The sequence below is a fragment of the Pecten maximus genome, unplaced genomic scaffold, assembly GCF_902652985.1.
Source record: "Pecten maximus unplaced genomic scaffold, xPecMax1.1, whole genome shotgun sequence".
Classification (NCBI taxonomy): Eukaryota; Metazoa; Mollusca; class Bivalvia; order Pectinida; family Pectinidae; genus Pecten; species Pecten maximus.
Window position 1 is genome coordinate 5,878 of NW_022979319.1, and position 22,562 is coordinate 28,439.

At 35.3% G+C, this 22,562-nt stretch overlaps 2 protein-coding genes across 2 annotated transcripts; both read left to right on the forward strand.

Annotated features, from left to right (window-relative positions):
- The first annotated feature begins 753 nt into the window (after positions 1–753).
- On the forward strand, positions 754–17,471 carry LOC117318479 (delta-like protein D). Its single transcript, XM_033873459.1, has 6 exons — positions 754–929; positions 2,389–2,503; positions 2,864–3,027; positions 3,308–3,429; positions 11,253–11,370; positions 17,138–17,471. The coding sequence occupies exons 1-6, from the start codon at positions 913–915 to the stop codon at positions 17,469–17,471; spliced, it is 870 nt and encodes a 289-aa protein (XP_033729350.1). The 5' UTR covers positions 754–912.
- Positions 17,472–19,207: 1,736 nt separating this feature from the next.
- LOC117318481 lies at positions 19,208–22,334 on the forward strand. The gene is made up of 3 exons (XM_033873460.1): positions 19,208–19,332; positions 20,866–20,956; positions 21,907–22,334. The coding sequence occupies exons 1-3, from the start codon at positions 19,244–19,246 to the stop codon at positions 22,045–22,047; spliced, it is 321 nt and encodes a 106-aa protein (XP_033729351.1). The 5' UTR covers positions 19,208–19,243; the 3' UTR covers positions 22,048–22,334.
- The last annotated feature ends 228 nt before the right edge of the window (positions 22,335–22,562 follow it).

Here is a 22,562-nt window from a genome sequence, read left to right on the forward strand (position 1 = left end):
TGTCTCTCCTGTACGGGATAATGGAGGTAATATTGTTACGTATTACATTGTTTTCCTGTCTTTCCTGTACGTGATAATGGAGGTAATATTGTTACGTATTACATTGTTTTCCTGTCCCTCCTGTACGTGATAATGGATGTTATATTGTTACGTATTACATTCTTTTCCTGTCCCTCCTGTACGTGATAATGGAAGTAATATTGTTACGTATTACATTGTTTTCTTGTCCCTCCAGTACGTGATAATGGAAGTAATGTTGTTACGTATTACACTGTTTTCCTGTCTCTCCTGTACGTGATAATGGAGGTAATATTGTTACGTATTACATTGTTTTCCTGTCCCTTCTGTACGGGATAATGGATGTTATATTGTTACGTATTACATTGTTTTCCTGTCTTTCCTGTACGAGATAATGGATGTTATATTGTTACGTATTACATTGTTTTCCTGTCTCTCCTGTACGTGATAATGGAGGTAATATTGTTACATATTACATTGTTTTCCTGTCCCTCCTGTACGTGATAATGGAGGTAATATTGTTACGTATTACATTGTTTTCTTGTCTTTAGCGAGATAAAAGAGGTACATGTATTTGGTATATCCTACTTTTTTCTTTCCACAACATTTCGTTATTCAAAGATATGAAAAACTATTGAAGTGTAGCCAACATAATGTGTATTTAGGAAAATGAACGACATAATGTAAGTAATTCTTTTTTGTATATATTTCTATTACATTTGTTTAAATAATTGTTTTTGCTGACAGGCACTGGCTGGAGGTACGGCGACTATACGGTTTATTTCCTACTCCAATCCTACACACAAAGATGAAAGTGGCCAGTGTTGTGAAAGTCTTAGTACAACAGGATGTGGCGCCAACGAGTGTGATCCATTCTTCAAAATTTGTGTGGGAATGCCGGGAAGCTCGGGGTGAGTCGATATACATATACTCATTGGACTACAGTTTGGTACATCCTAACCCTTACTTTTAACAGCAGTCACACCAACATGTGACATGTCTTTATCAATAGACACAACAATACCCGACATGTCTTTATCAATAGACACAACAATATCCGACATGTCTTTAACAACAGTTACAACAACACCCGACAGGTCCTTAACAACAGTTGCAAAAATATCCGACATGTCTTTAACATACAACATGCTGTTACAGCAAAGTGTTATAGTGTACGTTTAACACACCTACTACCTGTTATAATGTACGTTTAACACACCTAGTACCTGTTATAGTGTACGTTAAACACCTAGTACCTGTTATAGTGTACGTTAAACACCTACTACCTGTTATAGTGAACGTTTAACACACTTAGTACCTGTTATAGTATACGTTTAACACCTAGTACCTGTTATAGTGTACGTTTAACACACCCAGTACCTGTTATAATGTACGTTTAACACACCTAGTACCTGTTATAGTGAACGTTTAACACACCCAGTACCTGTTATAGTGTACGTTTAACACACCTACTACCTGTTATAGTGTACGTTTAACACACCTAGTACCTGTTATAGTGTACGTTTAACACACCTAGTACCTGTTATAGTGTACGTTTAACACACCTAGTACCTGTTATAGTGTACGTTTAACACACCTAGTACCTGTTATAGTGTACGTTTAACACACCTAGTACCTGTTATAGTGTACGTTTAACACACCTAGTACCTGTTATAGTGTACGTTTAACACCTAGTACCTGTTATAGTGTACGTTTAACACACCTAGTACCTGTTATAGTGTACGTTTAACACACCTAGTACCTGTTATAGTGTACGTTTAACACACCTAGTACCTGTTATAGTGTACGTTTAACACCTAGTACCTGTTATAGTGTACGTTTAACACACCTAGTACCTGTTATAGTGTACGTTTAACACCTAGTACCTGTTATAGTGTACGTTTAACACACATACTACCTGTTATAGTGTACGTTTAACACACATACTACCTGTTATAGTGTACGTTTAACACCTAGTACCTGTAATAGTGTACGTTTAACACACCTAGTACCTGTTATAGTGTACGTTTAACACACCTAGTACCTGTTATAGTGTACGTTTAATACACCTATTACCTGTTATAGTGTACGTTTAACACACCTAGTACCTGTTATAGTGTACGTTTAACACCTAGTACCTGTTATAGTGTACGTTTAACACACCTAGTACCCGTTATAGTGTACGTTTAACACCTAGTACCTGTTATAGTGTACGTTTAACACCTAGTACCTGTTATAGTGTACGTTTAACACCTAGTACCTGTTTTAGTGTACGTTTAACACACTTACTACCTGTTATAGTGTACGTTTAACACACCTAGTACCTGTTTAACATACAAACATTTGTAAAGTATCGACTGCATTGTTTAGGTGTGATTTCGGCAAGGTGAAGACAGAAGTGAGTGAAAATACGGACACCGTCCGGTTCGGAAACCAAATCAGAAGCATGCCGAATCCCATCGTAAAGACATTCAGTAACTGGGGGGTATGTACTTTGTATTGAATGAATATTGATACATCTGATAGGGTCCGCTATGTCAAATATCTCCATAATGACTTCTTACATTGTGGTATATTTCCCTCATTCCCTCGTCCATTCCCTCATATTTACCTGCTCCATTCCCTCGTATTTGTCTGTTCCATTCCCTCGTATTTACCTGTTCCATTCCCTCGTATTTGTCTGTTCCATTCCCTCATATTTACCTGTTCCATTCCCTCGTATTTACCTGTTTTCTTCCCTCGTATTTACATGCTGTCTTGGGGTTTCCCGTGTTTAAACCAATCTAATACCATGTGGTGCGCATTCATTCCTATTCATCCACGATTGTTTTGTATATGTTAACAGACTGGGATCAATGTCAAGGTAGATGTAGTTGACAAAGATTCCACCAATGTTTTCGGGAGCGATGACGTGATCGGGACCATTGATTACCAGATCACAGGGCCGGTAGTCCAAAATGGTGGAGTGCCACACTACACGGCCACAACCATACGGGGAGGGGCAGCAGAGTGAGTACTTTGTGATGTGTGGCGGAATAGGTCTTCACCGTGACAAGGTTTGACGATACCTGTTATTGTAAAATTTGTATTGAGGAAAACTATCAATTGTAGGAGTAGAAGTTTCTCTCGATTTTTAGGTTGAAATTGGACAGACATGATTGTCATTGATTTTGGGACACAAATGATCAAATTGATGACAAAGATATTAGTAAAGTTGATGTCTTAGGGAAATAGCTACTGAATTGTGTCATTAATAAGAAATTTATAGGAATAACTGTTGGTATTTTAGAATGGCGATACAGTACAGCGTTGTTTGTGATGAGAATTACTATGGCGACTGTTCAATATCCTGTAGACCACTACTACCAAATTACAACTGTAGCAGCACAGGACAGAAGATATGTTTACCAGGTATTACAAACGTTTATCTTGTATGGATCAGAAACGTATTTAGTAGGCATTACAAACGTTTATCTTGTATGGATCAGAAACGTATTTACCTGGTATTACAAACGTTTATCTTGTATGGATCAGAAACGTATTTACTAGGCATTACAAACGTTTATCTTGTATGGATCAGTAACGTATTTACTAGGCATTACAAACGTTTTATACAATAACACAAGTCACATTAGCTCTAAAAGTTACATTTATTGAAAAGCTCTACTTTCATGTATCAACACATTATAATTTTTTGGCATTCTTAGGGGCTACTCTGTAGGATTATTCCTTAAGGTAAATTTGGAATTAACTTGGTAATTTCCAATCCATAGTGATAACCGCAGCCCCTGGGAAATCCCCATAGGTGCAGGGTTGTACATGTTTGCATATAAATCCGAATTGGGGGTAAAATTCAAATATATTGAATTATAAGGCCCCGAATCAATAATTAATTAGGGATAACCTACAGAGTAGTCCAAATTTTTTTGGTTAGACATAAATTGAGCTAACAGCACTAACTATTCATGTACACGATATAGTTGTTACCAATATCTTGATCGAGAAACAGACATTCAATGTAAATAATATATAATAATGGAGTTGCCACTACAATCTTTCATTTGTACACAATCAATAAACTTACTATATAAACACAAGACTATTTATTCACCTTAGCCGGATTGATTTACATTTCGATTCTAAACAACCATTAAAATCACACCCGACAAATACTGTGGGAAACTTATTGGATAAAGTGAGCGGAGCCCATAGACAACCTGTAGGCCAGGGAACCCAGTAGGTCAGATGTGGAGACCCCTGAGAGAGCCCCGCTGGTCAGAAGGCTGATCCCCAAGATTAAAGTAACAATCAGGAAAAAACCCAGCAGGTTAAATTGGCCAAGTCTAGGACATGCAGGATAATAATAGACCCAGTGGAGACCCTAACATGTCAGATGGGCAAAGCCCAAATTTAAGGTAAATATGGATGAAAGCCTGTGGGGAACCCAGCAGGTTAGATGGGCGGAGCCCACGACATGCAGGATGGCACTAACCTGTGGTGCACCAATCATGTCAAATTGGCAAATCATAAACTAAAAAATAATGGCAAACCTGTGGGGAACCCAGCAGGTTAGATGGGCGGAGCCCAGGACATGCGGGATGGCACTAAAACCAGTGGAGACCCTATAGCTACATATAGCTAGCATTTCAGATGGGCGAGGCCAAACTTAAGGTAAATATGGAGGAAAACCTGTGGGGAACCCAGCAGGTTAGATGGGCGGAGCCCACAACATGCAGGATGGTACTAGTACTAAAAACCTGTGGAGCACCCCGCAGGTCAGATGTGTAAGCCCAATTACGTTAATAAAATGGCAAACGTGTGGCCTGGGGCACTCAGCACATCGATGGTTGAGTCCCAGGGACATGCAGGGAATTTATGTCATATAAATGTATAACACAACTAACACTTGGTAAATATATACACTGGCGACAGATAGGGGCGGGAGGGCGGGTCGTCAAAAGAAACATGAACGTAATTCCACCAGCCTCCTCAACTGCTAGACAAAGACTGAAATTAGCGTCACCTAAACTCTTGACCATTGGTCACTATAGTCACGTGATTACCAACAACATACTTAATATTCATGCATAATGACATCATCTAATTACTGCTGAACAAACGTTACCGAAGGTTAACTCTCCGGCTTATTATATATAAAACCTATTTACATAGATATATGAAGTTGTACATTTGTAACATTAACATGAAAATTCCCTTCCAAGAAAACATTATAAGTCCCGTAGGACCTTACAATATATAATAATCTGACGTTAGATTTGGAGTTAAAGAAACTCAAGATTGTAGAGGACATGTGCTTGTATAAACTTAAATTAACACAAAATTTAAATTTTATACAATAACACAAGTCACATTAGCTCTAAAAGTTACATTTATTGAAAAGCTCTACTTTCATGTATCAACACATTATAATTTTTTGGCATTCTTAGGGGCTACTCTGTAGGATTATTCCTTAAGGTAAATTTGGAATTAACTTGGTAATTTCCAATCCATAGTGATAACCGCAGCCCCTGGGAAATCCCCATAGGTGCAGGGTTGTACATGTTTGCATATAAATCCGAATTGGGGGTAAAATTCAAATATATTGAATTATAAGGCCAAATCGATTGAAATAGATGAACTTAGTTTCAAGAGAGCCCCCAAGAAGGATAAAATTGTGTAGGTAAGATACATCAGTGTGTGCACATCTTATTTTGTGCTGTTTTAATCACCTCTGAGGAAGTTCTAATGTAACGCATATAACAGTTAGATGACCACCTACCTAAAGTTTGTATTAGGTGGTCTTGTACCCCAGCCGCTGCCGCTGTGGTAGCAGCCCCTATTCGAAAAGAATGGCCACAATATTTTGAACCATCGATTCCTAAAATTGATAACAAGTGTCTGACATATGCAATAAATTGATTCCGTGTTAAAACTGAATCATTAACCACAAATAAAGGAGTTTCATTCGTAGCCCCTTGTCTTTTCCTTAATTCTATGAATTCGATCATAGTGGTAACTGGACATAAAGAAGACACATGATGTCTAAAAATAGGTATTTTAACACCCAGTCTAAAGGGATCCGTTTTGGAACATTTTAACAAAATACAATACGATAAAAGATCATTCGACACTCTAATGTCTTTCAAACATATTATGTCCTGCACAAGCATTTGGGATCTGACTGTGAATTCACCACATCTAAGAAAACCGAAAAATGCCATAGTACATGCACACATCAACATCAGATCAACACAAGGTGAAAAAACACCAGTTCTTAATAAATGACACATGCGTTTCAAAATATCAAATTTGATGGGAAATCTCTTTTGTGTAGATAATGATCCTTGACTTTTCCTAATTCCACGCAAGATACAGTTCAGTCTTTCTGAATTGAGGAAGGGGTTGGTTAAACCAGCCTTCAGGTAATGGAAACGAATTCCTGCTAGGTAGAGTTTGATTGTATTAAACCGTAATCCTAGTTTATGATGACAATAAGACACAAAGTATATGAGAGTGTCCTCGGACAACTGCGGAAGTTGTCCCACAAAAAGAATACCCCATAATGCAGCGAAACGCAACAGGTGCTGAATAGCTACCATGTAAGTTTGTGCTGTTTGAGGGCTGACCGAAAGTTCCCACAAACGATTTACTTCTACTGTCATAGGGTCATCAGGCTGGAAGGATCCAAGCATGGTGTCGGTTGAGTATCTGCCCCTGGGGCTAGGCCACGGAACTTCTCCATCTGAAAACGAGACAATGCATCTGCTATAGAGTTACATTTCCCTGGTATATGCTCTGCATGTACAGTGAAGTTGAACAATGCAGAATACAATGTTAATTTCCTCATGAGCTTCATGATAATGTTAACTTTTGATCTACCACGATTGATAATTTCCACTGTCGACATGTTATCACAATGAAATAGTATTCGACGCCTTGACCACTCTCGTCCCCACAGTACACATGCCATAACGATGGGGTATAATTCTAAGAGAGCCATGGAAATTGTATCACCTTCCTTAGTCAAGTCATTTGGAAATTTGTCTTGGAACCACTTGTTCCCATATATACCCCCAAAGGCTTTGTCTTTGGCATCTGTATATAGATGCATATCTGCTGCCAATGTAACATTATCATGGAGGAAAAACGACACCCCATTCCAACGTTCTACAAAAATGTGCCACATGTCCATGTCATATCTACATTCTCTCGTCAGCTTCACATGATGATGCAGTTCACGAACTTTAGTAGACAAGCTTATTAGATAAGACACGAATGAGCGACCGTGTGGAACAACACGACTCGCAAAGTTAAGATGTCCCAATAAACTAAGTAGTTCTCGTTTGGTGCACGTCGTTTTATGTTTAAAATCGGCTAAAAATTCACATATACGTCTCACTTTCGCATCTGGAAGACGAGCTTGCATTAGTTTTGAATCCAGCACGATTCCCAGATATTCTAACGAGGTGGTAGGTCCCTCTGTTTTGTGCTTAGCGATTGGTATTCCAAGAATTGTGAACACATGTAGCAGTCTATCCATAGTTAGTTGAGCTGGATAGCTTGGCGCGTCAATAGTAAGAAAATCGTCAAGTAAATGTAGCACATTGGAAATGTGAAAACGGTATTGAGCAATCCAACACACTGCTATAGAGAGCTGATCAAAAATTTTGGGACTTGAACGGCTACCAAAGACTAATTTGGTGTAGAAATAGTAACTGCCGTTCCATTTAATCCCGTGAAATGGCCAAAGAGAAGGATGAATGGGTATCAGTTTAAATGCATCTGAAATGTCAGTCTTACACAGCCAGCTACTTGCACCCAAAGTTTTAATAATACGTATGGCATGATCTATAGTAACATACTGAAGAGAGTAGTCTTCTTTACTGATAAGTTCGTTTAAACTTGGATTGTCAATATCATCATGGGGTGCGGATAGATCTACAATTAGTCTTTTCTTCTTTGAATATTTTCCTACTGCTACACCAATTGGGTTGATCCTGTAAGACTTGAATGGTATATCTTGAAAAGGTCCAGCTAAAGAACCTTTGTTCACTTCGGCAGACACTAATTCTGTAACAACTTCAGGTTGCGTTCTCGCTGAAAGCAAGTTCTTGCACTCGATGGAATTTATTGGAAGCGCCGAAATACCTGTATAAAACCTTGACGTAAACCGGTCAAAAGGTTATGCACAAAATCCCGGTCTGGGTAGTTGGTAAGTTCTATCTCAAGTCTATCCACATTTATCGGAGTAGACACTGCCAGATGCCCCCCTATTGATTCCCTCTCTTGTGCTGTTGTCGGGGGGCACTGTCGTTTTTTGCCTGTTGTTGGGTATTCGCTGTACACATTGTCCTTGGGTGTTCCTTCTGGCACGCCAAACAAACATGAATATTTTTACATTGAACTCCAAAGCATCCTCTCTCGTTATAATTGTTGCAAATTTCTTTGCCCTGGTAGAACTTCTTGATTCTCCCCTGTCGATCTGTTTTCTGACCCGATTGTGGGTTTGCATTTGAGGAATTGGCTTTTGGACAGAAACCTGTTTTGTGGCTGGTGCTGTTACATAGGCTGCAATTCACAGGCTTGAGATTTGCAAAAATGTTGCAGTAAAGAGCATTGTTTCTGATGGACCAATCCACTCTCACATTTTGGTAGATCAGATGCGCGGCAGCTTTGGCACTAAATTGTTTGTGGTATTCATAAAAACCTGATCCCCCGTATCTGGACGCCATGTCTATAATATCTCGTTCATAGAGGTCAAGCTCATCTCGTCTGCGAGGGAATGTCTGACACATAATATGTTTATAAATACCAAATGCCTGAATAAATTCCCCCAAGTTTAGAGATCTATTTAACCTAGGGTCTGGTTTGTTGTCATTGCTTCCCTGAACATTGTGGCCAGTATAATACGGGATCAACAAAGCTGCAAGATTGACGTCTTTCCCTTCAACAATACTTTTCCTTAAAGCTGGGGAAATAATTTCCACGAAAGGAAGGGATTCTGCTGCGTAACCAAATTGGGTTCTGACATAATTCCCGGAACTAGGCATGACATCAGTGGTACGAATCGGATTATTATCGGAAACTGACAAACCTGAGGCGTGTGCTGTTATGGCTGTCTGTAGAGTATATCTGCCGGTAGCATCTGTGTCGTTGCTGCCATGATTACTTGTTTCCTGCGATCCACTCTGTGCCGACATGTTGAAGTTTACCCCCAAACTTGGGGCCGCGTCTCGGGCTACTTGTTGAAAACTACCTGCTGCCGCCGCCGCTGACGAATGCGATCTCTCCATAGTGTTAATTCTCTGCTGGATTAGATTAATGTCTGATCTCATTGAAGACAGGGAATCTGTCAAACGTGCGGTCAAAGTGTCCGACAACTGTGAAATGGCTGACAGGACGCCATCTTGTTGACTATTTCTGATGTTATTGTTTGAAGAGTTCCACATCCGCCCAGGGTCACTGTCCGTTACGGATGACTGATTTCCTTCGGTAGACTCATTCCCGCGAGAATTAAAACTTGCTTCTTTGAACATTGTGATCAGTTGTGATTTGTTCATGGCACTATTGACTGTCACACCAAGCTTAACTAGTTCTTCGCGTAGTTTCTTGTTGGTCCAATTTTCCGGGAGATCGAGATCGTAAGGCACAGCACGAGTAGATATTCTGGTTCCCCTTTGTTTGGGTCCCATGTCGCTGCTACGGCTGCTGACTTCGGTCTGTGTTTAACTGTGTCCCAAATTGTTATATTTAACCGAAAAATAGTCCAAACATGTGAAAGTTCTTCCAATATGCTATGAAGATTATCAAATTATTGATCCACTCACAACGAAATGACGGGGAAGACTACGTAAGCCCCTACGAACGGTCCGAAATAGCTGTTCTTGAAAGTTTAAAAGTTCGCAAAACTATCTTGCAGGATAGCAGATCATCGTGAAGATACGTAGTGATTCTAAATTGTCTGTATAAACAAGTAGTCTGTGTAGTAAACACTGGAAGTAATGTTAATCGTGTAAAACACAGTCGTCAAAAGAAACATGAACGTAATTCCACCAGCCTCCTCAACTGCTAGACAAAGACTGAAATTAGCGTCACCTAAACTCTTGACCATTGGTCACTATAGTCACGTGATTACCAACAACATACTTAATATTCATGCATAATGACATCATCTAATTACTGCTGAACAAACGTTACCGAAGGTTAACTCTCCGGCTTATTATATATAAAACCTATTTACATAGATATATGAAGTTGTACATTTGTAACATTAACATGAAAATTCCCTTCCAAGAAAACATTATAAGTCCCGTAGGACCTTACAATATATAATAATCTGACGTTAGATTTGGAGTTAAAGAAACTCAAGATTGTAGAGGACATGTGCTTGTATAAACTTAAATTAACACAAAATTTAAATTTATCTTGTATGGATCAGAAACGTATTTACTAGGCATTACAAACGTTTATCTTGTATGGATCAGAAACGTATTTACTAGGCATTACAAACGTTTATCCTGTATGGATCAGAAACATACGTACGGGGTATTACAAGCGTTTACCTTGTATGGATCAGACAAGGTATAACAATTGTTTATCTGGTATGGACCAGAATCTTACCTATCAGGTATCACATAGTATTAGGTTTATCTTTATGAAGAAGGAGAAATAGCACAAAATACTAAAATCGAATCGACAAAGGGGTCATTTTGATAGCATCAAAAAATTCTTGTATTTTATACGGAACTGATTTTTGGCATTAAGTGTGTGTATTGACCATACAGGTTTAGGATAGTTCTGTGTAGATATGAAGGGAGGGAACGTATCGTGAGATCAGGTAAGGCAGGGTCACGATAACTGTAGGGGCGTGCTTACAAGTGATGAACTAGCATCTTATGACATATCGGATGTATATGCTATATGTTGTCATAGTATTTTATCTTTTAAAGCTTGGTGAAATGATGTCGACTTATTTAGTCATACTACACAGGTAACCATGGCAATGTTACATCAAATGTCATTCATTTGATCAAGATTGGAGCCAAAACATACGAAATCCATGTGTCAATTTAATCCCATTGCTTTAATAGGTCAGTGGTTGTATATGTCACTTGTGGATACATGTATAGAGACATGTATACAAAGAAATAACGTAAAATGAATATTCTTAAACGAAAATGGCAATTCATATGACTGCCAATTAAGATTAAGAATGCTTCCTCTAATTCGGACAGGGTGGGTTGGGGCCCAGTGTAACACACCAGAGAACTCCTGCGCGACCAAACCCTGTCATAATGGTGCTACCTGTACAGATGTGCCGACCAACAACTACCAATGTACCTGTTTAAAAGGGTGGACAGGTATGTTTCCGAGGGATAACAGAAATAAAATGAAGGTATTCAGCATATACCCTATACATATTTTTAGTTATTTAGTATCAAACTGATTATTATTCTATGCATATATTTTTAGTTATTAAGTATCAAATTGATCATTCTATACAACAATTTTTAGTTATTTGGTATCAAATTGATTATTATTCTATACATATATTTTTAGTTATTTAGTATCAAATTGATTATTATTCTATACGTAGAATTGTAAAATCGTTTGTTTGTAACAGCCAGTGGTTAGTTTATCGAACTATCGTCCACTGCATAATTAACATTAGCCATCTACCCGATATATTTGAAATCACTTTCATTATTTTATAATCAGCGTTACACAAATGTTACATTGTATGGCGGGTGTCGTCGATGGAGCAGAAGACTATTACTTCCCACAGCACACAGTCTCCATGTTCAATGATCTCTTTACATACTTTTGTTTATATTTTACCATCTTTTCATCGATTTTCAGTTACAATTATGGTTTCGTTAAAATGTAGATATTCTTTGCCGTTTCATTCTATTTTCTTTTGTATCTGTTTTAGTGTTCCATGTTCTTTCTCATTATACGATTGTCAATTTCTGTTTTCCATGGTCAATTTCTGTTTTCCATGGTCAATTTCTGTCTTCCATGGTCAATTTCTGTCTTCCATTATAACATTCAGTATTCCATTACACCATTCAGTATTCAATTGTAACATTCAGTACTCCATTATAACATTCAGTATTCCATTGTAACATTCAGTATTCCACTATAACATTCAGTATTCCATTGTAACATTCAGTATTCCACTATAATATTCAGTATTCCATTGTAACATTCAGTATTCCACTATAACATTCAGTATTCTATTGTAACATTCAGTATTCCATTGTAACATTCAGTATTCTATTGTAACATTCAGTATTCCATTGTAACATTCAGTTTTCTATTGTAACATTCAGTATTCTTTTATAACATTCAGTATTCTATTATAACATTCAGTATTCCATTACAACATTCAGTATTCCATTATAACATTCAGTATTCCACTATAACATTCAGTATTCCATTGTAACATTCAGTATTCCACTATAACATTCAGTATTCCATTACAACATTCAGTATTCCATTGTAGCATTCAGTATTATATTATAACATTCAGTATTCCACTATAACATTCAGTATTCCATTGTAACATTCAGTATTCCACTATAACATTCAGTATTCCATTACAACATTCAGTATTCCATTATAACATTCAGTATTCCATTATAACATTCAGTATTCCACTATAACATTCAGTATTCCATTGTAACATTCAGTATTCCACTATAACATTCACTATTCCATTACAACATTCAGTATTCCATTATAACATTCAGTATTCCATTATAACATTCAGTATTCCACTATAACATTCAGTATTCCACTATAACATTCAGTATTCTATTATAACATTCAGTATTCTATTATAACATTCAGTATTCCATTGTAACATTCAGTATTCCATTGTAATATTCAGTATTCCATTGTAACATTCAGTATTACACTGTAACATTTAGAATTCAATTGTAGCATTCAGTATTCCATTATAACATTCAGTATTCCACTATAACATTCAGTATTCCACTATAACATTCAGTATTACATTCTAATATTCAGTATTCCATTGTAACATTCAGTATTCTATTATAACATTCAGTTTTCTATTATAACATTCAGTATTCCACTATAACATTCAGTATTCAATTATGACATTCAGTATTCCATTATAACATTCAGTATTCCATTGTAACATTCAGTATTCCATTGTTACATTTAGTATTCTATTGTAACATTCAGTATTCCATTGTAACATTCAGTATTCCATTATAACATTCAGTATTCCATTATAACATTCAGTATTCCATTGTAATATTCAGTATTCCACTATAACATTCAGTATTCCATTGTAACATTCAGTATTCCATTGTAACATTCAGTTTTCCATTGTAACATTTAGTATTCTACTATAACATTCAGTATTCCACTATAACATTCAGTATTACATTGTAATATTCAGTATTCCATTGTAACATTCAGTATTCTATTATAACATTTAGAATTCCATTGTAACATTCAGTATTCCACTATAACATTCAGTATTCCACTATAACATTCAGTATTCCATTATAACATTCAGTATTCCACTATAACATTCAGTATTCCACTATAACATTCAGTATTCCACTATAACATTCAGTATTCCATTATAACATTCAGTATTCCATTGTAACATTCAGTATTCCATTGTAACATTCAGTATTCATTGTAACATTCAGTATTCCATTGTAACATTCAGTATTCCATTATAACATTCAGTATTCCACTATAACATTCAGTATTCCACTATAACATACAGTATTCCATTACAACATTCAGTATTCCACTATAAAATTCAGTATTCCATTATAACATTCAGTATTCCATTATAACATTCAGTATTCCACTATAACATTAAGTATTCAATTGTAACATTTAGAATTCCATTGTAACATTCAGTATTCAACTATAACATTCAGTATTCCACTATAACATTCAGTACTCCATTATAACATTCAGTATTCCATTGTAACATTCAGTTTTCTATTATAACATTCAGTATTCCATTATAACATTCAGTATTCCATTGTAACATTCAGTATTCCACTATAACATTCAGTATTCCATTGTAACATTCAGTTTTCTATTATAACATTCAGTATTCTATTGTAACATTCAGTTTTCTATTATAACATTCAGTATTCCATTATAACATTCAGTATTCAACTATAACATTCAGTATTCCACTATAACATTCAGTACTCCCTTATAACATTCAGTATTCCATTGTAACATTTAGAATTCCATTGTAACATTCAGTATTCCACTGTAACATTCAGTTTTCCATTGTAATATTCAGTATTCCATTATAACATTCAGTATTCTATTGTAACATTCAGTTTTCCATTACAACATTCAGTATTCCACTATAACATTCAGTATTCCATTATAACATTCAGTATTCCACTATAACATTCAGTATTCTATTGTAACATTCAGTATTCCATTGTAATATTCAGTTTTCTATTATAACATTCAGTATTACATTATAACATTCAGTATTCCATTATAACATTCAGTATTCCACTATAACATTCAGTATTACATTATAACATTCAGTATTCCACTATTACATTCAGTATTTCATTGTAACATTCAGTTTTCTATTATAACATTCAGTATTCCACTATAACATTCAGTATTTCACTATTACATTCAGTATTCCACTATAACATTCAGTATTCCACTAAAACATTCAATATTACATTATAACATTCAGTATTCCACTATAACATTCAGTATTCCACTATAACATTCAGTATTCCACTATAACATTCAGTATTCCATTACAACATTCAGTATTCCACTATAAAATTCAGTATTCCATTATAACATTCAGTATTCCATTATAACATTCAGTATTCCACTATAACATTCAGTATTCAATTGTAACATTTAGAATTCCATTGTAACATTCAGTATTCAACTATAACATTCAGTATTCCACTATAACATTCAGTACTCCATTATAACATTCAGTATTCCATTGTAACATTCAGTTTTCTATTATAACATTCAGTATTCCACTATAACATTCAGTATTCCATTGTAACATTCAGTTTTCTATTATAACATTCAGTATTCCATTGTAACATTCAGTTTTCTATTATAACATTCAGTATTCCACTATAACATTCAGTATTCCACTATAACATTCAGTATTCCATTATAACATTCAGTATTCCACTATAACATTAAGTATTCAATTGTAACATTTAGAATTCCATTGTAACATTCAGTATTCAACTATAACATTCAGTATTCCACTATAACATTCAGTACTCCATTATAACATTCAGTATTCCATTGTAACATTCAGTTTTCTATTATAACATTCAGTATTCCATTATAACATTCAGTATTCCATTGTAACATTCAGTATTCCACTATAACATTCAGTATTCCATTGTAACATTCAGTTTTCTATTATAACATTCAGTATTCCATTGTAACATTCAGTTTTCTATTATAACATTCAGTATTCCATTATAACATTCAGTATTCAACTATAACATTCAGTATTCCACTATAACATTCAGTACTCCTTATAACATTCAGTATTCCATTGTAACATTTAGAATTCCATTGTAACATTCAGTATTCCATTGTAACATTCAGTTTTCCATTGTAATATTCGGTATTCCATTATAGCATTCAGTATTCTATTGTAACATTCAGTTTTCCATTACAACATTCAGTATTCCACTATTACATTCAGTATTCCATTATAACATTCTGTATTCCACTATAACATTCAGTATTCCATTGTAACATTCAGTATTCCATTGTAACATTCAGTTTTCTATTATAACATTCAGTATTACATTATAACATTCAGTATTCCATTATAACATTCAGTATTCCACTATAACATTCAGTATTACATTATAACATTCAGTATTCCACTATTACATTCAGTATTCCATTGTAACATTCAGTTTTCTATTATAACATTCAGTATTCCACTATAACATTCAGTATTCCATTACAACATTCAGTATTTCACTATAACATTCAGTATTCCACTATAACATTCAGTATTCCACTATAACATTCAATATTACATTATAACATTCAGTATTCCACTATAACATTCAGTATTCCACTATAACATTCAGTACTCCATTATAACATTCAGTATTCCATTGTAACATTCAGTATTCTATTATAACATTCAGTACTCCATTGTAACATTCAGTATTCCAGTGATATTAACGCTTGCTCTATAAATCGTCATTGAGCACCCGATTGCCCAAAATCAATACTTATTATTATTATTTTTTTAATTTATTTACTTATTATTTAATATAATTGATATAAAAACATCATGATTTTGTTCTGTTCAATTGTAAAAGCAACATTAACCCACATGCGTTTAACATACCATGGTTACAATCAGTATCCCATAGTTACAATCAGTATCCCATAGTTACAATCAGTATCCCATAGTAACAATCAGTATCCCATAGTTACAATCGGTATACCATAGTTACAATCAGTTTTCCATAGTTACAATCAGTATCCCATAGTTACAATCATCATCCCATAGTTACAATCAGTATCCCATAGTTACAATCAGTATCCCATAGTAACAATCAGTATCCCATAGTTACAATCGGTATACCATAGTTACAATCAGTATCCCATAGTTACAATCGGTATACCATATATAGTTACAATCAGTTTTCCATAGTTACAATCAGTATCCCATAGTTACAATCATCATCCCATAGTTACAATCAGTATCCCATAGTTACAATCAGTATCCCATAGTTACAATCGGTATACCATATATAGTTACAATCAGTTTTCCATAGTTACAATCAGTATCCCATAGTTACAATCATCATCCCCTAGTTACAATCAGTATCCCATAGTTACAATCAGTATCTCATAGTTACAATCAGTATCCCATAGTAACAATCAGTATCCCATAGTTACAATCAGTTTTCTATAGTTACAATCAGTATCCCATAGTTACAATCAGTATTCCATTGTACTTTAAGTATTCAGTATACAATGGTTATGTTCTGTATGCAATGACCATTTTCACTTTGTTTTGATCATCATAATATTATAGACACATACATAGGTGTCGATATTGTAGGAAAGACCTGCGAAACGTTCGCATTGCCTCAAAATGTGAGGACAAATATTCTCACCTCCGCAACAACAGCTTTGATTACGTCATCGACTCCTACTACTCTTCTGTCAACGTTGTCATCAACACAGAAACTAAACACGTCATCATCACAGGGACCAATGAGTGTAACAACACCAAAAGGATTGACGTCACCAACATCACAGTTGCCTATGAATGCAACAACACCAAAAGGATTGACGTCATCAACACATCAACTCGGCACGTCATCATCACAAATACCAGTCTTGTCAACAACACAAAAAGGATCGAGGTCAACAACACAACCTGTCATCAGTAGTAGTCATATTACGTCACAGCATAGTACACCACACACATCGGGTATAGACAGTACAGCTGATCCGTTAGCCACGCCCACTACAACGCACACCATACCAAACAGCGCATTCTGTCAGATAGCTTTCAACCTTATAAATGGTAAGGTTTTTTTTCTTTCATCATAACCCTGGCAAACTGAAGTGCGTTTATGTTACAGTACAGACCCAAGGGTACGTGAAATATATAATTTATATCGAAGTAACATACATTGTATGTGAAAGAACAGGGAAAGCAAATTCTGCCGGGTGCTCCGACAGGAATCGAATCCGTCCCTCTAAGTCAGAGAAGTATGATCCGTCAGCTGAATGGCATAGACCGTATTTATGCACAAGCAACCCTGACCCATTTCTTTAACACAAATATTTAGTGGTTATAGATAGATATATATCGGCATTGTTTATTTGGGGGGGGGGGGGGGGGATATATATTTCGGGATATGTCTAAGCATTGAACTGTTACACCAAATGGAAATATATATACAACTCTCCCCTCCTCAGCTTAGTAAACTCGGAATACGAATAAATTAGCGTAGGCGCAGTCAAAAAAGGCTCAGCGGATTAATAAGCGCGGGAATTGGTAACATAATTATAACGCCGTATATTAGTGACGTCAATGGAACGTCAACTAGACGGCGCCATTTTGAAATGCCTGATCAACGCAATTTTAGCGTTTTTTCCTGTTACCCGATGATATCTTCACAGAAAGCTGATGTTAACTGGGTATTTTGTCAAAAACTAAACTGAATATTACGGAAATTTGCGCATATTTAACTTCTCCACGAGGTAAGCTAACAACCAATGGCTGAAGCGTATAGTTCTTAGAGAATATTTGGCCACATCAATACTAAATCTGTGTCAATACCCGCTGTGCTTGACAACCATAGTTAATATGAGACGGAAATTATGGATTGTCAATATACCAATTAATTAATAACGTAAAAGGTATAAAACAAAAAAAAAGTTGAGTTGCTTCTTTTATTGCATTTTTGCCGGTGAAATATATAGATGATATTTAATGGTTTCCCGTTAAATATAGCATATATCTCACGGGTATGACAGAATATCGATATTTTCAAGAGTGCGAAGCACGAGTGAAAAATATCGAAATATTCTGTCATACGAGTGAAATATATGTCATATTTAACGGAAAACCATTCAATTTTCTTGTTATTGCATTTTATAAACTTAAAAACAAAATTAAAAACATCGAAAAATTAATAGCGTGAAAAAGTGCGGGAATCAGTAATGACGTCATTTCTTTGTGACGTTACTCCATGTCAACTTGACGGCGAAAGGACTGATCAACGCAATATTTAAGCGTTTTCTGCTGTTATCGAAGTTATCTGTACATGAATAGCTTACGTCAAGTGAGTATTTTGTCAAAAAACTAGTCTGGATATTTCAGAAATTAAAAAAAAATTTATCTATCTTCGCTTCGATTAGGAAAATCGGCAAGTTTCAATGAGGTGAATACAAAGGTTCGCTCTGATTGGTCAAAAACGAAAAACTTGTATTTTCAATGCATATCTTATATTTTCACTGCTCATCGTTGCAGTGAAAATATCAGTTTTATTAGTTTGATAAATTCTATATCTCACTGGCAAAAAAATGCAATAAATAAGAGTATCATATTTGGGTATGTATCTCGGTATCATGTTTGGGTATTATATATGAGAGTATCATATATTTGACAGGAACAAATGTGACAAGGATACAGCTGTCCAGTTTTGATAAAATGAGATTGAGTGCCAGAAATGTAGAAAGGATACTGGAACAAAATGTCAACCCAAGCAGTCTTCGTCTTTTATCACTTAACGACAGTGTGTAAGTAATATATGTACATGTTGTATACATAGTGTTTTGATAACTGGGCATCATGTTAATGTATAACTTTGTATAAGAAAGTGATACAAACCTTACCGATACCGGTTAAGATCACCTACATGCCGTTAGAATATCTTCCTCTCTTAGCTCTGTCCTCGTCATAACTTATCATACCTGAAGGTTTTGGTGTTTCTGTTGTTAACAACTGTATCATGGCCCTTAACGTTACACATTGTATTTATCATTCAGTACATGAGTCGTCTTTTTCTGTACTTGGTACCATTTCTGTGTTATATATAAAGTATATAAAGTAAGTTGGTATTAGAACTCCCTTATATATCTAATTGATATTAGAACTCCCTTATATATCTAATTGATATTAGAACTCCCTTATATATCTAATTGATATTAGAACTTCCTTATATATCATATTGATATTAGAACTCCCTTATATATTATATTGGTATTAGAACTCCCTTATATATCATATTGATATTAGAACTCCCTTATATATCATATTGATATTAGAACTCCCTTACATATCTTATTGATATTAGAACTCCCTTATATATCTAATTGATATTAGAACTCCCTTACATATCAAATTGATATTAGAACTCCCTTACATATCATATTGATATTAGAACTCCCTTATATATCATATTGATATTAGAACTCCCTTACATATCTTATTGATATTAGAACTCCCTTACATATCTTATTGATATTAGAACTCCCTTACATATCAAATTGATATTAGAACTCCCTTATATATCATATTGGTATTAGAACTCCCTTACATATTGAATTGATATTAGAACTCCCTTATATATCTAATTGATATTAGAACTTCCTTATATATCATACTGGTATTAGAACTTCCTTATATATCATATTGATATTAGAACTCCCTTATATATCATACTGATATTAGAACTCCCTTACATATCTTATTGCTATTAGAACTTCCTTATATATCATACTGGTATTAGAACTTCCTTATATATCATATTGATATTAGAACTCCCTTATATATCATACTGATATTAGAACTCCCTTACATATCATATTGATATTAGAACTCCCTTATATATCATATTGATATTAGAACTCCTTTACATATCTAATTGATATTAGAACTCCCTTATATATCATACTGGTATTAGAACTCCCTTATATATCATACTGATATTAGAACTCCCTTACATATCATACTGATATTAGAACTCCCTTATATATCATATTGATATTAGAACTCCCTTATATATCATACTGATATTAGAACTCCCTTACATATCATACTGGTATTAGAACTCCCTTACATATCATACTGATATTAGAACTTCCTTACGTATCTAATTGATGTTGCACGATAATGATCATTTGAACAAACAAATCTGAAACTTTATATCATGTTTTTATACATGTTTGTTTTGATTTTGGTCCAAGTATTTGTTGAGCAGATGTAGAAAAGATATCCTCACTCAATGAACACTTTACCTACCACATCTACAGTCCTCTGATCATTTGTAGTATGGTGTTTGAAATGGAGATCGCCTACAATACATCTACGATGATCAACTCACTCCTCTCCCGTGCCCGGATAGAACTCTGTCAGACAAAGGTAAGATGTTGATCCTGTTGTAATTATACTTGGATAGAACTCTGTCAGACAAAGGTAAGATGTTGATCCTGTTGTAATTGTACCCGGATATAACTGTGTCAGTCAAAGGTAAGATGTTGATCCTGTTTTAATTATACCCGGATAGAACTCTGTCAGACAAAGGTAAGATGTTGATCCTGTTGTAATTGTACCCGGATATAACTGTGTCAGTCAAAGGTAAGATGTTGATCCTGTTTTAATTATACCCGGATAGAACTCTGTCAGACAAAGGTAAGATGTTGATCCTGTTGTAATTGTACCCGGATAGAACTGTGTCAGAAAAATGTAAGATGTTGATCCTGTTGTGAATGTACCCGGATAGAACTCTGTCAGACAAAGGTAAGATGTTGATCCTGTTGTAATTGTATCCGGATATAACTGTGTCAGACAAAGGTTAGATGTTGATCCTGTTGTAATTGTATCCGGATAGAACTCTGCCAGACAAAGGTAAGATGTTGATCCTGTTGTAAATGTACCCGGATATAACTCTGTCAGACAAAGGTTAGATGTTGATCCAGTTGTAAATGCACCCGGATAGAACTCTGTCAGACAAAGGTAAGATGTTGATCCTGTTGTAAATGTACCCGGATAGAACTCTCCCAGACAAAGGTAAGATGTTGATCCTGTTGTAATTGTACCCGGATAGAACTCTGTCAAAGGTAAGATGTTGATCCTTTTGTAATTGTACCTAGATAGAATTCAGTCAGACAAAGGTAAGATGTTGATCCTGTTGTAATTGTACCTACGTTGTATTATCATATGTAAGACTTGGTTATATTAATCAAGCATTGGCCAATAACAAATGTTAAGAGTATATATATCATATTTTATAAAATACATATATTGCCGATCTGTATTTGACTGTTAACACTATATCACAGTAATATCACTCTGACCTTGTTTTACGGTAGGTCCCGGGAACCAGTAAAGGTCGGTATAGTAATGGCGACGGGAAGAATAACTCCAGTAAGACGGGGGCGGACGCTGGTGGAGTGTTGGGAGCCCTCTTTGTCACCGTCCTCGGCATTGTGATGTTTCTCTTATACAGGTAGTTAGAGTAAAACTTGAAACTGATACCATATACAATACAACGCCATACACTGTATACAGGTACTACATACCAGATACAATACGTCATACACTGTATACAGGTACTACATACCAGATACAATACAACGTCATACACTGTATACAGGTACTACATACCAGATACAATACAACGTCATACACTGTATACAGGTACTACATACCAGATACAATACGTCATACACTGTATACAGGTACTACATACCAGATACAATACAACGTCATACACTGTATACAGGTACTACATACCAGATACAATACGTCATATACTGTATACAGGTACTACATACCAGATACAATACGTCATACACTGTATACAGGTACTACATACCAGATACAATACGTCATACACTGTATACAGGTACTACATACCAGATACGACATAACATGACACAATGTATACAGGTACTACATACCAGATACAATACAACGTCATACAGTGTATACAGGTACCAGATACCAGATACAATACAACGTCATA

What these genes read in the sequence shown, in the direction of transcription:
- LOC117318479 (XM_033873459.1), top strand. An exon ending in ATACGGGGAGGGGCAGCAGA is followed by an intron (nt 3,028 to 3,307) that starts GTGAGTACTTTG and finishes TTGGTATTTTAG; the next exon opens with AATGGCGATACAGTACAGCG. An exon ending in CAATGTACCTGTTTAAAAGG is followed by an intron (nt 11,371 to 17,137) that starts GTGGACAGGTAT and finishes TCGATATTGTAG; the next exon opens with GAAAGACCTGCGAAACGTTC.
- LOC117318481 (XM_033873460.1), top strand. Translation starts at nt 19,244, where the DNA reads ATGAGATTGAGTGCCAGAAATGTAGAAAGGATACTGGAACAAAATGTC. An exon ending in TTATCACTTAACGACAGTGT is followed by an intron (nt 19,333 to 20,865) that starts GTAAGTAATATA and finishes GATCATTTGTAG; the next exon opens with TATGGTGTTTGAAATGGAGA. An exon ending in TAGAACTCTGTCAGACAAAG is followed by an intron (nt 20,957 to 21,906) that starts GTAAGATGTTGA and finishes GTTTTACGGTAG; the next exon opens with GTCCCGGGAACCAGTAAAGG.